Genomic DNA, 16,885 nt, shown 5'->3' with positions numbered 1-16,885 from the left:
CAAAACTTTAAAGAGTTGCTGAGGGGATTTGGGTTTTTTAATTCAATATTCATGATTTCTTCTCATACTTATAGCTTCTTAAGTAATTAGCAGATACATTGTTTGATAGTTACGGACTTCAATAAATATTGATCAGATAAGCCCCTGTAAAGTCTCACTTAGTTAAAACACACTGCCATCATACACCTGCTTCAACAAACCCACTGTCATCTGGACAAAGCCAGTAGCACTGTGAGGATCATTCTTTGATTTCTCCAGTGCATTTAATACAATCCAACCTGATTTGCTTTGTCAGAAACTCCAGAAGAGTCAGGTGGAGGCCTCAACAATCTCCTGGATCAAAGACTACCTGACAAACAGACCACAGTTTGTGAGACTGAAGGTTTGTGAGTCTAACCAGGTAGTCAGCAGCACAGGAGCACCACAGGGGACTGTACTCTCACCATTCCTTTTCACTCTGTACACCTCAGACTTCCAGTACAAGACAGACTCCTGTCATCTGCAGAAATACTCGGATGATTCTGCAGTCGTGGGGTGGATCAGAGATGGACAAGAAACTGAGTACAGGAAGGTGGTGGACCGCTTTGTGGCATAGTGTGGAAACAATAATCTCATTTTAAACGTGACTAAAACAAAGGAGATGATTGTAGATTTTAAGAGAAACGGGAATAAGTCAAAAACTATTTCTATCATGGGAGAAGAAGTGGAGGTGGTGGAGGAGTATAAATACCTCGGTGTTCACCTGGACAACAGACTAGAGTGGAGATGCAACTATGAAGCGATCTACAAGAAGGGACAGAGCAGACTGTACTTCTTGAGGAAGTTTAGGCCCTTTGGTGTTTGCAGCAAGATGCTGCATATCTTCTGTAAGTCTGTTGTGGAGAGTGTGATCTCTTCTGCCATCATCTTCTGGGGAAGCAGCATCAGAGCCAGGGACTTAAAAAAGCTCAACAAGCTGATAAAAAAGGCTGGCTCTGTTCTGGGGACTCCTCTGGAACCTCTGGAGATCATTGTGGAAAGACGGATTCTTCATAAAATGAAGAACATTATGGAGAACCCTGAGCATCCTCTTCATGAGACTGTCCTACAACAACAGAGTGTCTTCAGTCAGAGGCTTCTTCAGATCTGCTGTAAGATGGAGCGCTACAGGAGATCCTTCCTGCCCACAGCCATCAGCATCTACAACGGCTCTTTGAGGAAACCTTCATAATATGAGCTATAACAACATTTAATTTCCCTTTAGGATTAATAAAGTATTTTTGAATTGAATGACGCACAACTATGTTTCACTATGTGGATGGTGTGTTTAGGGTGATGTGCAGTGTTAGTTTTCTGTTATAGTGTTTTGCTTTTAGGCCAAAGCAGTTTATTTTGGTCTCATCTGACCAGAGCACCTCCCCTACACGGTTTGTGGTTTCTTTCATAATGGCTTTATTCATCCTCTTCCTTAGATTTGTGGGGTACACAAACAGTAGTTATGTTAAAATATCCTCCTACCTCAGCTGAGGATCTCTGCAGCTCTTCCAGAGAAGTATGCATGTTTGTCATTCCTTTTTAATTTTTGGATTATATATTGAACAGAGCTCTGCGAGAAGTTTGTTGGGACCCAGCCATGGATTTCAAAATTAAACTCCGGTACGGACTTTTCTGGAACTTTCAAAATAAATTGCATTAACCTACTTCCGGCAACAGCCCAGCAAACTGTAACAGCAGAGTTCCCATGATGCCACTGTCTGAATAAGAGCACCCCCTCTCTAACAAGCCGATCTCTTCCACCGGTGATCATCTTTTCCTATTCATAATCACAACATGGTGCAGGGGTTAAGCACGTGTTGGGACCCAGCCATGGATTTCAACATTAAACTCTGGTACAGACTCTTCTGGAACTTTCAAAATAAATTGCATTTAACTTACTTCCAGCAACTGAGGAAACGGGGGTAGCTGCAGACTTCCCATGATGCCACTGTCTGAATAAGAGCAACCCCTCTCCAACAAGCCGACCACTTCCACCTGTGATCATCGGGATTGGAGGGGAACAGCGCGCTAATGTCTCTTTGCTGGCAAACAGACATAAACTCTTCAACTGGATCCAAGGATGTCATACGATTATCAATCATATGCAAAGTTAAGTACGAATGAAATACTGTCTGTGTATCCGGTATTTTCATTCATGAACGGGTAAATTAAGGTGCAAGAATTGCTTACTTTCTCTCTGAGGCATGCAGAAGCAAACTGTCCCAGAGAAGTTCCTTACAGAAAAGTGGTCTCTACGAAGCCGAGCAGAGCAGTCTTCCAGTCTGGAAGGAAGACAGCAGAGACCGCATCACCGTGGCTACGGTAACTTGCAGTGTGGTTGGCGGACAGAACGGGCCATCTTTCATTCACAGCCACGGAAGAAGCTAACTGTTTTTTCACAGACCGGCCGACAGAACAGCCGCCACTCCTCACAGCTAAGGAGGTTAGCTGTAGCTAACCGTTTAAAGACTGTGGACGTTTCTTCAAACTTCTCCGCCTTGGACAATGTTCCTCACCACAGTTCATGAGGTTAGGGTTTGGGCAGAATAATAGAGAAGGATTTAGATTGAAATGATCTAAACGTTTTTCATTTTATGAAGTTTGGTTTTGTTTTTGTTGAACTCAGCTATCTTGGTGCTAGCAGAATATCTGCAGCACACATGTTCAGTTTGTGATCTGTGTTTGTGTGTTTTTAAAGTTAAGACACACTTTATTAAAGGGTGATTTTAAACAGAAAATTGATCATAACGCGCCGTCCGCACTTATGCATTTTAACCCTTTTATCAACGGTAATTTTAAAGGTGTGTGTTTGATTCTGGTGCTAAGCTATTAGCCTCCTTTGTTAGCTTAACTGCTAACAGCTAAGGACACGTGCTTGCTGCTAAATAATATTTACCCAGAAAGGTTTAGTTTTCAATCCAGTAAATAATGTGTCCCTAACATCATTTTACTAAATTTGATAACTAAGTAAACACCATTAAGCCCCATTTCTCCAGAAAGATTTGGCTCTTTCCAAAATATTCCCTTAATAATATTTCTTCAAATATTATTTCACTAAATAAACACAGCTAATTGGACACCGTTAAGAAATGGTCATCCAGAAGGTTGGTTTTATTCAGCAGATCATTATTTAAAACATTATTTTATTAAAATAATATTTGATCTGATTTGCATTGTGAATGGTTGTCTAAACGCTTGATAATTATTGCCTAAGTTAGTTCCAAGACTAATTTAACTTAATTTCCAGATTCTTCAAGATAATCCTTAGTTCTCAAACAAACATTGCATGGTAATGTTGCATCACTCTTTTTGGTCATGATTTTCAAACATCTTTAAATCAACTTGTTTATATTGTACTGCCATTTTAGTGTGGGAGGTTTCATGGCTAAATTGGACCAGCCTGGTAGCCAGTCTTCATTGATTGCACATTGCACCAGTAAGAGCAGAGTGTGAAGGTTCAATTAGCAGGGTAGGAGCACAGTTTTGCTCAAAATATTGAAATGCACACAACATTATGGGTGACATACCAGAGTTCAAAAGAGGACAAATTGTTGGTGCACGTCTTGCTGGCAAAGCTGTGACCAAGACAGCAAGACTTTGTGATGTATCAAGAGCCACGGTATCCAGGGTAATGTCAGCATACCACCAAGAAGGACTAACCACATCCAACAGGATTAACTGTGGACCCAAGAGGAAGCTGTATGAAAGGGATGTTCGGGTGCTAACCCGGATTGTATCCAAAAAACATAAAACCACGGCTGCCCAAATCACGGCAGAATTAAATGTGCACCTCAACTCTCCTGTTTCCACCAGAACTGTCCGTCGGGAGCTCCACAGGATCAATATACACGGCCGGGCTGCAATAGCCAAACCTTTGGTCATTCATGCCAATGCCAAACGTCGGTTTCATTGGTGCAAGGAGCGCAAATCTTGGGCTGTGGACAATGTGAAACATGTATTGTTCTCTGATGAGTCCACCTTTACTGTTTTCCCCACATCTGGGAGAGTTACAGTGTGGAGAAGCCCCAAAGAAGCGTACCACCCAGACTGTTGCATGCCCAGAGTGAAGCATGGGGGTGGATCAGTGATGGTTTGGGCTGCCATATCATGGCATTCCCTTGGCCCAATACTTGTGCTAGATGGGCGCATCACTGCCAAGGACTACCGAACCATTCTTGAGGACCATGTGCATCCAATGGTTCAAACATTGTATCCTGAAGGCAATGCACCAATACACACAGCAAGACTGGTGAAAGAGTGGTGTGATGAACATGAAAGTGAAGTTGAACATCTCCCATGGCCTGCACAGTCACCAGATCTAAATATTATTGAGCCACTTTGGGGTGTTTTGGAGGAGCGAGTCAGGGAACGTTTTCCTCCACCAGTATCACGTAGTGACCTGGCCACTATCCTGCAAGAAGAATGGCTTAAAATCTGTGGACCAAGATCATTTGTGTATGCCACTATAGAACCTAGAAATCAGATGTCTTTGGAAAAAAAAATGAACATCCAAAAAATGGAAACCTACAAAGTAAATAGTCCTAGCATATGTTACCTTTACCAGTTTTAGTTTCACCAGAGTGTTTATAAAGAAACTCTTCACCTGGCAGATGTCATACACCTATATTGACCCATAATAACAAAAGAGTAAAAGAGGCCATCATCATGATGAAGATGCGAGAGGTGCTAAGGACCTGTGCAGAGTGACCAGAGGAAAGCGAAGCAGTGCAAAGTCAACATACCATTGCCTTTAATGCCATAAGGTAATGACAGCTTGGACTGATACTCCCGCCAGAAGAAGTCCTTCAGGTTCAGAAAAAGCTGTGTCCGTCTGCTGATGCTGCACGAGAAGTACAAGAGCAGGAATTATAACCTCAAACCACTCTATGTAGGTCTTCAGTATTTAAATAATTTAAATTGCAGTACATAAGGCACGCTTAAAGAGATGGTTCGGGTTTTGGAAGTGAAGTTCTGCAACGATAGTAAAGACATTGTATTGCTATGAATTTGTACACAGGGTAACAGCTAGTCAGATGAACCCTTTGTTTTAGCAGACTTTCGCCATTTAAAAACTCAAAATGTACTAAGCCGAATGACATAGCGCTATATTAGCAGAGACAAAACACCACTATTAATTTTTTGCAGTTTTCTACTAATGTCAAGTAACATTTGTGTTACGACAATAAAATCCTGTTTGTTGATGCCAGCTCCAGGTCTGCCAAGAATGGGGTAAACCTTTGGAGTTTTTAAACAAGCTAGAATTTGCGCTACAGCATCCAAGATGGTTCATTAATGTACTTCTGATCACTGGAACGGTGTCTTCATAGGCCTGCCTAAAAAGTCAGACAGCGGCAGCTGATCCAGAACGCTGCTGCCCGCGTCCTCACTAAAACTAAGAAAGTGGAAACTATTCATTTTTTATTCTCTTTAATTATTTAATTACCTTTTATGGTCTCTTGTGAAAGTGTAGATGGTTAATCTTCAATACCAGAGAGTTGCAAAATACACAACATTTTCATTTGGGTTAAAACTAGTGCCAAAGAATGGAGCTCATTCTAGCACATAAAAACCACCTAAAATCATGCGCTTGAACCTGCACAAATGTTCTGGTAACCATAATGCATGTTAACCAAAGGCATTATGAGAAGATCCTGATGCATGATGTCACACATCAGTAATTTCATTAAAAAATGCTTTGCTGGCATTCTCTGCTAATGAGAAGGAAAAAGAAAAACGTTCACAGACCCTGTGAAGTAAAAAATGTGGCAGACTATAATACATGAAATATTTTTTCTCTATACTCACTTCCATCAGACTGCAGTGTTTATGACCTGCTGTCTTTGATAGTGAGTCTCATTTGTTGCCTTCATATGGGACCTGCTTTCAGTGGGAGATCCGGACAAACCTCTGTAGGAGGGTTTAATTAGTGAAAAGTCATGGTGATTGCAAGGGAAACCTTCGCATGAGTGTAAAAACCTGGAAACAGTGGGCCGTTAATCTCAAAGTAATTGTGGGCCTTTACAGGAATTATCAATTTAAACTGCTTCCACTGGGCCAAAGAAAGCAGTGATCATGGACAACCACAGTTGGCGGTTTTGTGAAGCCCACAGAAATACCACAAACAATGCAGCACAATATCTTAATAAATAAAAAAAAGGATGAATGAGAAGGGGGTTGAGGATATCAGGCAATGGTTACTTATTAAACTATGTCTTTATACTTCAAAAGAATTTATAAAGAGGAAATTCGTGGAAAAAAAAAAGACACTTTACTTTTAATTCACTCTAGAAAATGACTTCATGAATACATTTGACTTGAGAAAATAAAAGTTAATAAAAACACTGCTGAGATGGAAACTCATTTTCTTATTAATGTTTTCTCCTCTGGCTTAATAAAACTCCAGATTCAAAGAACCTGGCAGCCTGAATTTACATAAAAACACTCACATACCGTTCTCCCTTAACATTTCTTCCTATATTTGGAAAAGAAAACAGACACGCCATTACTCACTTAAAGTTAAGGCTCTCCCACTTCTTCTGAGTTAGCCAGCCTCCACACAGCGACTTGCTACTGTTCAGAGACTTACTGGGACCGCCATAGCTGAAAAGAAAAAAAACCACAAAAAAACACTGATGCCACCTTTGATATTAAAAAAAACTGCTGCTCAAATCCCTTGGAAAAACTGTGACGGTAACCGTTTCCAGACCACTGAACAATGCAGTGGAGTGGACATATATGAAGGTTTCCTTTTGCAAAAAGCCACTGGATGATTAACTGTGGGCAACTTTCTTAACCTGAAATGACTCACAGTTGTCATGAGATGAAAGTTTTTTTCCAGAAATGGGCACCATGAAGACCATATAACCTCAATGTGTGTTGAATTACCTCCAAAGTGCAGCATAGGAGCGGTAGTACGTGACTAAGGAGACGAAGACGAGAACTGGAAGAAGCCTAAGGCACCACGCTGGAGTAATAAAAAAATTAAACAGTAAACCATTACAAAATAAAAGACTCGAATGTGTACATAATATTTATTCTGTCAACATTTCACTGCCAATTTTCTTTAAAGTGAAAGACAAAGACAAAAATGATAAGAAAAAAAACCTTTGCCAGCTCTTTTGACCATGTGTATGGTTTGGTTTAATATAAGAGGTGAAAAAAACTCATATATAGGTTATTGGACTTGTAGTCTCAGTGGCTTTTTAGAACCATTTTCAGGTTGACAGGAGAGTGTCCAAGAGAGTTCAAAGCACATAAACTATTCAGTAATGTTAGAATTCTGGCCAAAGTTCAAGAAAATAAACAATACAAAATTAAAGTGAAAAGCTAATGGACAATGCTGTCATTTGAATTTGATGAACTTGTTGCTGGATGAATTGGGGTTCAGCTTCTCTGTCAGTAATGCCTTCAACCCAACGGAAAGACTGGCAGCTAAAGAGTTTGACTAAGACTGTACACAGTCTGAGCAGATCCACAGTAGTGTTGGCATGGACTGTTTACTTGTATCAAGGTTTTAACAAGTTATGGTTTCAAAAGCGCACGTCTTTCCTCTCTTGTCTGCCTGCCGTCCATCCAACTTTTTTCCTATAATTTTTACATAATCCAAGATTAATGTTAACAGTTATAAAGATGCTATTAATATTCATTATTGTTAGAATTTGGGTATACAGACTTAAGCCAAAATATAGAACACGGAAAGGTATGCAATTTTAGCATAAGAGGACATTGCTGACTAAGTTCAAATGCAGTAAGATCTAGATTAGTCAAATGATGAAGATTAACTTCCTCTCAAGACAGACGTCTGAATCTGATGTACTCCCAAGCAAAGGGTTTTATAAGAAATTCTTACTTTTAGAAGTGTTCTGGGACATCTTCACATCCTCCTTAGTCCAATCATGTCTCCACAGTGCATGATCTTACTGTGAGGCAGACAAATGACAAGACTTATTTTACAGTAATACTGTGCTCTCTAAAAAAACAATTCAACCATCAAACATCTCTTACTGGTCATTAAATGCTCTCAAAGGCCTACACACAGACCTACCCACAGATGAGTTGGATGAGGAAGGAAAGCAAAACGAAAAATAGGTAAATAAGCAAAGACAGATGCTGCCTGAGAGATTACGGTCTATCAGTTGAATCTTTTCCGATGTCATTTTGTGTGATTTACAGCGGCTGGTCTCCAACCTTCAGTAAACAGCTGTACTATCTTAAAACAGTAAAACATTAAATATTTAAACTAAAAGATGTTGCCTTATCTGTGTGAATTGAAAGTTAAATTTAGTAAATTTCCCAAATTTTACATCTGTTTAACTTTGAGTATGTTATTCCCAAATAAAAACAGACTATGTTCTGAACAATGTAGTGCCACAACTACGGTAAAACCATAAAATGTAAGTTCAGAATACAAAAAAAGATGAGAAAAAAATGTATTGCATGTCATATAGTCATAAAATCTCTCTATCCCTAGGTTCTACAAAATTGAAAATGTATTACCATATGTACACAATATCTTCAAAGAGTAGCAGCTGTTAGATTAAGCTTTCCAGAAAGTTAGATTGTAGTCCTTGCCAATTATTTACCATTGAACTGAAAGTAGCTATAGATTCCATGTGTAAACATTTAAGAACTGATCCATACATCCCAGTGTGCTCGACGCTCTGCTTGACCCCAAAGCCTGCGTAACCACCAGTGTCCATTGGGAGTCTTTGTAGAAAACCACATGCAGCCCAGATTTTGGTGACACCTTCGACTGTGCATGTCTACAAGGACAGTGTATATCTCTGAATAGACAGTTTTACCAATCCTTTGCTGACCAACAGGACGTTGATGTACGTACCAGACTCATGGTCTGATCCTAACAGATCTAAATGGAATAAAGCAGCTTTAAAGTATTGCTGACACTGTCACCATGTGACTATGCATACATTCAGCAAGCCAGGGCGTTAAAATGTTGGTTAAAAATATCTCTGGTAAAACTGGCAAGGTGCAAATATTATTAAAATTTTAGCATTTCAAAAACTGAGGAAGGTTTGGAGCTAGAGCTGTTTTAAACGACAGAAATACTCAATTATACTGACCCTGTTCTGAGCAGTAATTAGCTTAACTTCGTAATTCTCCAAACTTGCGGCAAGTGTTTGCTGCAGTAAGACATTGACTGCTTATTGCTATTCCACACGACCATGCCTAAAAAATAACTATTGCTTTAAAACAGTCAAGTGGGACTGAAGGACAAACTGGACCTTGCACTGAGTGATACGCTACATCAGTTTGTCTCAGTTTTGCTACTGAGGACTCATGTGATTTCTGCCTATCAGCTCAAAGAATATTTAACACAAATAATTATGTCTTGTGCAACATGGATCTTATCAGGATATATTTTCAGACTGAACATTTTGCAGAGGCCAGAGTAGCTTAAAAAAGGGTGGTTTACAACTGGTCCATTGTTGAAAATCATTTGCACTGCTTGCATTGTCTATTTTGGGATACGTGTTACTGCGCTTGCCATGTTGCAGTAGGAGTTATGCAATACTGGTCTAAATCAAATTCTACCCATAGGGACAGCAAAATAGAAACCACATGACAAGTTCAAACAACCGCAGAAGCACAATGCAGATTTCACACTAAGGACTTTCAATAGCCTTCCTATATGTATATAGTATTACTTAGAAAATGGGTAGAACACCTTCAAATGTGGATAAAATGGGCAACTTTGTTTTTTATCTCTGTCAACACAGGACATGGACAGGCCCAGAACTGTATTGTAGTATTCATTCAGTCTGAGGCAAAATGCCATAGCATTTGATGATTCATACCAACTTTCTGAGCAGGAATTCAGCAATAATGCAGAATCACTCATTTACAAATCTTATTAGTATATTAATATACAACAATCATCAATATATACTGGTGACAGATCAGTAAAATGATTCTAAGTTCTGTAAGATATTTCCCTGCGTAAAAAAGGCACAATTGTAACATTTGTTTTGTTCCAACACCACAAATGTGCTGCTATTTTACCAAAGCTTAAATATAAAAAAATAAAAATAAAAAGAAATTTACCGTTTCCCTGTTTCCATCTCAAAATACAGTTTCCTTGAAGATTGGATGTGATAGGTTTAAGGTCCTTCCTGCAAAAACAAAACAAATACATCTGAAACAGTCTCGGCAAAGTAAAAATCTTTAGAGATAATTCTTGTGAAATTCTATAATTTCTGATTTTGTGTTTTATTGTATTCATTTAAAAAAAGGTATGCTTTGGATTTTGTTAAAGTAATGCTCGGTGGACAGCTTATAAGTGGTTAGTCTCTTACATTTATAAATATTGTTTAAACTTCAGTGACTGTTTGAAAGATATGTTTGAACAGTCTCAGAAGCCCGATTTCATATCGTACTTTTCATCAGCGGTCTACACGTTTTTATGCCTCACTATCAGCTGAAAGGGATCAGTCAGGAACAGGGAGGTTCAAATTGACCCACCAATATTACGCCTCTGATCCACCTCAGCAAGTAATCATAGACCCATAGGAATCATGGAGGTAAGGGAACGAGAGGGGATGTAGTACATTCTAAAGAAACGAACAGCCTGCAGGTGCAAACAAAACAGAGCCAATGTTAATCTGAACTCTGAAATACACAAATCTGTAAAATCTGGTGCAGGTAAACCCAGACTAAGGATGGTAGATAAACTGCTTGTATTTAAAGTATTCAGTGCATTTAGACAGCCAACATTAAGGCTGCAACAAATTGCTAGGTGAAATCCTCCACACACGTTTTATACATATTGCTCAGGCAAATGCTGCTGAGGCATACACCCTTCAGGTTTAGAAGCAAGCAAGGATGAGCCTTATGTCAAGCACACACAGACTTCATGGTCTACATTTTTTAATTCTATAATCGGTCAGTATACCTTTATTTAGGGAGCGCTTTACACAACTAAAGTGAATAAGGCTTACAAAAAACAAAAACACAAGATTCCTGACAACAATACAAGTAAAATTATTTAAAAGGACCAATTGTACTGCTACACTCTGACAAGTCAGTTTTCCAAAACCTATCATCTCAATTCAAGTAAAAGGAAATTTAGTTTTAAAATCCTTTAAAACACTAACAGGTTACCTACAGACTGGCTTCCACTTGCTTTTAATGGAAGAGAAAGAGCTTTTAGTTTAAGAGAAATTGTACTTTCCAAAGATGGACCCCAGAGGCAGCAGATAAAGGGAGAACAGAAGGGATCCTAAGGCAGAGCCTTGAGGAAGACCACAGTTCAGAGAAGCCTTAGAGGAGGATAACTGACCCAGCTCAATGGAGAAGCTTCTGCCATACAAGCAGCAGCGAAACCAGTTCAGCTGTACTGAGGAGGTAATCCACCATCTCTAATATTTTGCACAGAAAAGGCATCTTACAAATCAGCCTAAAGTTTGACAGAACATTGGGATTCAAGTTCCCCGCGACCCACTATGGAATAAGCAGTGGAAAATGACTGACTGACTGACTGACAGGGATTCAGGTTACTCTTTGGGAATAGGCTGTGCCACCTGTCTAAAAGCACTGGGACACACCCCTAAGGAAAGAGAGGTGTTAACCAACTTGACAACAAGAGGAGCATACAGCACTGAAGATCTCCTTAAGCAGTCTGGAAATAACACAGGTGTTTGACAACCTTAGAAATATGAGGACACAAGTTCAAACTGATCGAAAAAAGCTTGGGAATTAAGGTTTACGGCAGGGTGGGTGTAGAACAAGAGGGTGAGGACCAGACAGCACAGTTCATTAAAAAAAACTTTAAGAGCAGTTGTAAAACTAAGATTTTACAACAAATCACACCTTGAGATGTGTACAAAACAAATCACGTGGCTTCGTTACGGACCCGTTTGGATCCTCAAGAAACTACAACAACCACCAAATCATTAAGCTGAATAGAGGGTAGGGGCCAGTGGCTCACTGGACCCAATTCCCTAGTTTGTGATCCAACAAGTAACCCCTTAATACGATTACCCTACTTTAAATAGTAAAAGTATTTGAATTAAGCCAGGTAGTTTTATAAACACCTCTTTTTAAAAGTCCTCTCTCAAGTAATAATCAATTTTTAATTATCTTACTATCCTAGGCGTAAAGCACCAATCAACCCAGAAAGTAACAGACACACAGCAACACAACAGCTGAGTGCTTGTGATACTGTGTTCAAGGATAGAGAATTGGAGGGAAGCCAGATTGGAACAAGGAGTGGCATCCAGCACCGCAAGGCACTCTAGAGGGCGGACTGGCACTGGAGATGTCTGGCACCAGCAGAGAGAAATAATTAGTCAAAGAACTACTTAAACACTTTGTCTTCAGCAAATACATACTTCCTTTCTGTATATCTAAGCATTGGTCAAGACAGCAATGTAAACAGACCACTTAAAGAAAAGGACAGTGTGGTGATTAAAAATGAGTCATGCAGCTACCAAAAAACAGCACATTGGAAGTAATCTTTTCAAAGGCACTCTGCTGGATATGTGTAAGTATTTCATTGGTTAAAGCCATTTCCTGTCAGACTTGCAAAAGCAAACTGTACAGTTACTCAGCACCAGGGAGGAGAAACCATGTTAATTGTGAAGTGTGTAATCACAGAAAAATGCAGATATAAAAATAGTTACATGTCCTGTTTTTTTATTTGTTTTTTTTTCTGTTCAGACACTTATACCAAAAGGATTTAGAAATACAGTGCCTTACAAAATTATTAATCCTGCTTGAACTAAACATAGTCATGTAACAACCACACACAGTTTAGTATAATTCATCATGACTTTCTGTGGTAGAAAAATGATAGATGGTGTTATATATGTTTTACCAATGCAAACCTGACAAGTGTGTTCAGTCCATTTACCAGTTTGAAGAAGTAGCTGGTGCTGCTATTACAGCTGCCAGTCCTTACAGCTTAACATATTTATAATGTGACATTTTGCCTCCTTTTGGTAAAATTGCTCAAGCTCACTCAAATTGTATGGACACCATATTAAAACATCACATTTCAAGAATTGACAATAATTACTGATTACCTTTAGATCTAGGCCATTCCAACACAGATTTGCTTTGATCTGAGTCAGGAGTATCCAGCACCTGTCTTAGATTTGTCCTTGCCTTCACACAACTGATTAAGATGTCTGAATTACCTTCTCAGCATGCTAATTAGTTTTCCAGAGGACATTTGATTCAGATGTGTTGAATCAGGATAACATCTAAAACCTGGCAGGACACTGGCCCTTGAGTACGGACTTTGGACACTACTGATCAAAACCATTACGTTGTTGTCCCACTGGAAGTTAAACCTTCATCCCAGTCTCAACTTTTTTGGCACCACAAACTGCTTTTCTGACAGGATTGCCCTAGGCATAGCTCCACTAATCTTCCAGTTAACCCTGCAAGATTCCCTGTCCTGCAAAAGAAACACATTCCTACAGCACCATGCTCCCACCTTCGTTTTTCACACCGGGCATGTTGAGTTCAGGGTGTTAGTTTCTTGCCACACATAGTGTGTAAAACATAGGCCCTAAAGTTTACTTTTCATCAAATCTGAAAACAGCACTTTTCTATAGGTTTGTTGTCCCACCTACATAGTTTGTGGCAAACTGCAGAGCTAAATTCATTTGCCTTTCTTTAAAGAATTTAACAAATTTGTCACTCTTCCACTGAGGACAGATTTGTGGAGTATACCACTAAGTTATTTAGCCAAGACAGTCTCCCACCTGAGTTCTAGATCACTGTAGCTCCTCCAGAGACACCATGGGCCTCTTGGCTGCTTCTTTCTATGATGAATAGTTTCCTTGCCAGGTCTGTCAGTTTAGGTTCATAGCCATGTATTGTTAGGTTTGCATATATACCACTTGCAAATGATGGATTAAACAAATTCCTGTGAGGTGAATTATGTTTACTAATTAGGCGACTTCTGGAGGCAGACAGTTGCACTAGATATTATTTAAGTATACCAACATAAATGGGGCTAAATACAAAACAATACAAACTGTTTGATTCCTTTTTAAAACTGTATTTCCTTTTTCTCCAACTTCAGCATCCTGTCTAACTATGTGTTAATCTACCACAGTATAAATAAAGTTTGTAGTAGCAAGGTGACAAAATGTGGAAAACTGCAAGCAATGTGAGTACCTTTGCAAGGCACTGTATATCAGGTATAAAAATTATTGTGAGAGACCGTCCTATCACGGTTACTGAACAGAGGCAATGGGGCCCTCAAACAGCCACTTTACAGAGCATGCCATGCTGACAGATTGTTGTGTAATTTACTAGATTGATTGTATAGGTGGTGACATTCTGGCAACAAAACTTGACAAATTATGACCTTCAGTAAAATACCTTCTCTAAAATCCTCTCATCTGCCAGCTGCTACCATTAAACCACAGACACACGGAATAATAAAAATCTCGTGTGTTCTTTCAGAATAGAAAATATAAATATCTAGAGGATTTATAATCCACGATTTTAATCCAGTCAAACACACTTAATCTTTTGACCACCTCTGACATTTTGAGCAGTGTGCTAAGACATTTTTCTCACTTTAATTCACCCATTGTGATTTTCTAAAGCATCTGCATGAGACGAGGCATCTTTGCAGACAAATAAACTGTGTGGAATGTACTGTAGAACTTGCTTCATTTTCTACAACATTCAAGCTTTTCTTTTTGGATTCTGCAGCTACTGGCTACTAAAAGGAGTATCGTTGTGTGCTGTGGTTAACCGATAACAGAGCCCTTAGGCGTTACATCTGCACCCGCCTCATGTTTCCTGTCTATAATGTTTTCCTTCTTATAGCCTAGTCTGAAATATTACTGTTCATTTTAAAACATGTGTATTTCAATCCATGCAAATGTACTTTAAAACCAGCTTTTAATGCTTTGGTTGTCTAAGGTTGCACACATTGAATTAAGTAATAGGTAAAAATAAACAATGTACATATTGGGTTGGCTGAATAAACTAAACAGAAGGTATTCTTGGTTTTAGGTCTGAAACTTAAATCACTCTTCTTCCTAATATCCAGCAGATTGTAAATACTTTAAAATACCAAAGGACAATTTGTCAAGTTTGTGGGTTTGAAGCTATCCCACACCCACAAAAACTTACGGGAGTAGCACAGGAAGAACAGGCAGAGAATCAAGCAGTGTAACTAGAATATCCAGCAAAGAACAACCACAACTAAGCTAATGTACTCAGGGAAGAGTTGAGAATGACACTGAATGCAGGTGAGTTAAACAGGGGTCAATGTGGAGCAGCTGAGGCAGAAGGAAAGCAAGAAAACTTAGAGCGGCAGACTAATGGGGCTAAACTAAGACACAAGAAAACGACTTAACCAAAGGGTAAAGTCTTACAGAGATCTAAAAGAAATAAATCTAAATGTACAACGAACAGAACACAACAATAAACCAAGACACTAAACACAAAGATATGAAATAACATGGCAAAATCCTAATGGCAAAATGAACATGTGTATATGGCAAAAACAATTAGAACATAAAAAAACAACAAGCAAATGAAGAAAACACTAACACAAAAGAAAACCAAAACCCAAGCACCTGTGGATAATGACAAAACTACTCATTTCATTAAGTATATAATTAACCATGTTTGATTGGTTTTATTGTATTTTGTTTCTTTTATTTCTTCAAATCTGAAATCAGTGGTTCAAGGGATATAAACCATTCAAATTTCTATTGACTGGCTCTGAATGGGGACCTGCAGGTCAAGTACTGAAAACTCTCTTTTCTCTCTAAACACATAAATAAAGAACATGTTGTCTGGTGCATTTTGTTTTGATATGAGTAAAATTACATGTGCTGTGGTGTATATATAATTACTACCTCTCTTAAAGTACATGACACGTCTTTTTTTATGATTGTACTTTATCACAGCTGAATGTGAATGAGGGCACTTTTTAAGGAATTTAATCTAAAATCCAGTATACATAGAGACAGATGGAAGAAATGAAGTATGAAGACAAATGTAAAAACAGAATGCTACTAGGTTTGTGTAAGTAATCAATTTGATTTTGGCTGCAACTTATCTGACAACAACAAAATCATCTACAAAATACTTTTTTTTCAGCATATTGCAGAAAAAGGCTTCATTGGTAAATTGACTGAAGTATTGTTTAACAACAGGCTATGTCATGACAAGGGAGCATCAGCGGCAGGTCGTGTTTGTTTTGCAAACTTTGGGAGAACAATCCCTCCTCCCTCATCCAGGAGGAGTGAATGCTGCAAGTCACTGACTGGATGCAATCTGCTGGGTTTCCTTAGATAGAAAAACGTTTTATCCAATTTGAATAAAAAGCTAACTCCGACTGCACCGTTCAATTGTTAGGATTAATTTAAATGTATGTACCTGACTGTTGTGAAGTGCCTTGAGACAACATGTGTTGTGAATTGGCGCTATATAAATAAAACTGAATTGAATTGAAAAGATCTAATGTGTGCATTGAGCAGCAAAAAATAGTGAGCATATGTGTTTGTTTAAAATAATTATTCGTGGCACTTATTAATTTTCTTAATTAATTTACTTCTAATTTCTTTGTGATTTATTTATTATATTATGATATACATGTTTTAGATTTTAATATACTTTGTAATTAGGCATAAATTTACCTAATTACGTGACAATAATTTGTTTCGAAACAATGTATAAAAACCCTCTGAGCAACTCATCAACACCAGTGGCTGTTTATAAATATAACATTTTCTGTGTTTAATCATGAATAAATCATACATAGTAAGGGTTGCAACAGTGGTTCCACTAAAATATATTCATTTATGTCTTACCTTTACACAGGTACCACAACTTTGCATGTAGACCTTGTAGTTGTGGAGCTATACTTGATTTA

At 38.5% G+C, this 16,885-nt stretch overlaps 1 protein-coding gene across 4 annotated transcripts in view; it reads right to left on the bottom strand.

Moving 5' to 3' along the window:
• st3gal4 (ST3 beta-galactoside alpha-2,3-sialyltransferase 4) overlaps positions 1-16,885 on the bottom strand; it is a 39,279-nt gene that overhangs the window by 20,147 nt on the left and 2,247 nt on the right. Inside the window, exons 1-7 of one of the 4 annotated variants that reach the window (XM_047392077.1) lie at positions 13,056-13,157; positions 10,078-10,145; positions 8,855-8,881; positions 7,865-7,934; positions 6,901-6,979; positions 6,526-6,615; positions 4,758-4,855 (exon numbers count right to left, since the gene is read on the bottom strand). In XM_047392077.1, the coding sequence (XP_047248033.1) occupies positions 4,758-4,855; positions 6,526-6,615; positions 6,901-6,979; positions 7,865-7,886 (289 nt within the window). In that variant the 5' untranslated portion in view covers positions 7,887-7,934; positions 8,855-8,881; positions 10,078-10,145; positions 13,056-13,157. Of the gene's footprint in view, positions 1-4,757; positions 4,856-6,525; positions 6,616-6,900; positions 6,980-7,864; positions 7,935-8,854; positions 8,882-10,077; positions 10,146-13,055; positions 13,158-16,885 lie in introns of those variants that run through there. The other 3 variants (XM_047392075.1, XM_047392074.1, XM_047392073.1) reach the window with 3 other exon arrangements.

Source organism: Girardinichthys multiradiatus, chromosome 18, assembly GCF_021462225.1.
Source record: "Girardinichthys multiradiatus isolate DD_20200921_A chromosome 18, DD_fGirMul_XY1, whole genome shotgun sequence".
Taxonomy (NCBI): Eukaryota; Metazoa; Chordata; class Actinopteri; order Cyprinodontiformes; family Goodeidae; genus Girardinichthys; species Girardinichthys multiradiatus.
Note: the sequence above shows the minus strand (reverse complement) of the source record. Positions and strands in the feature narration are given on the sequence as shown.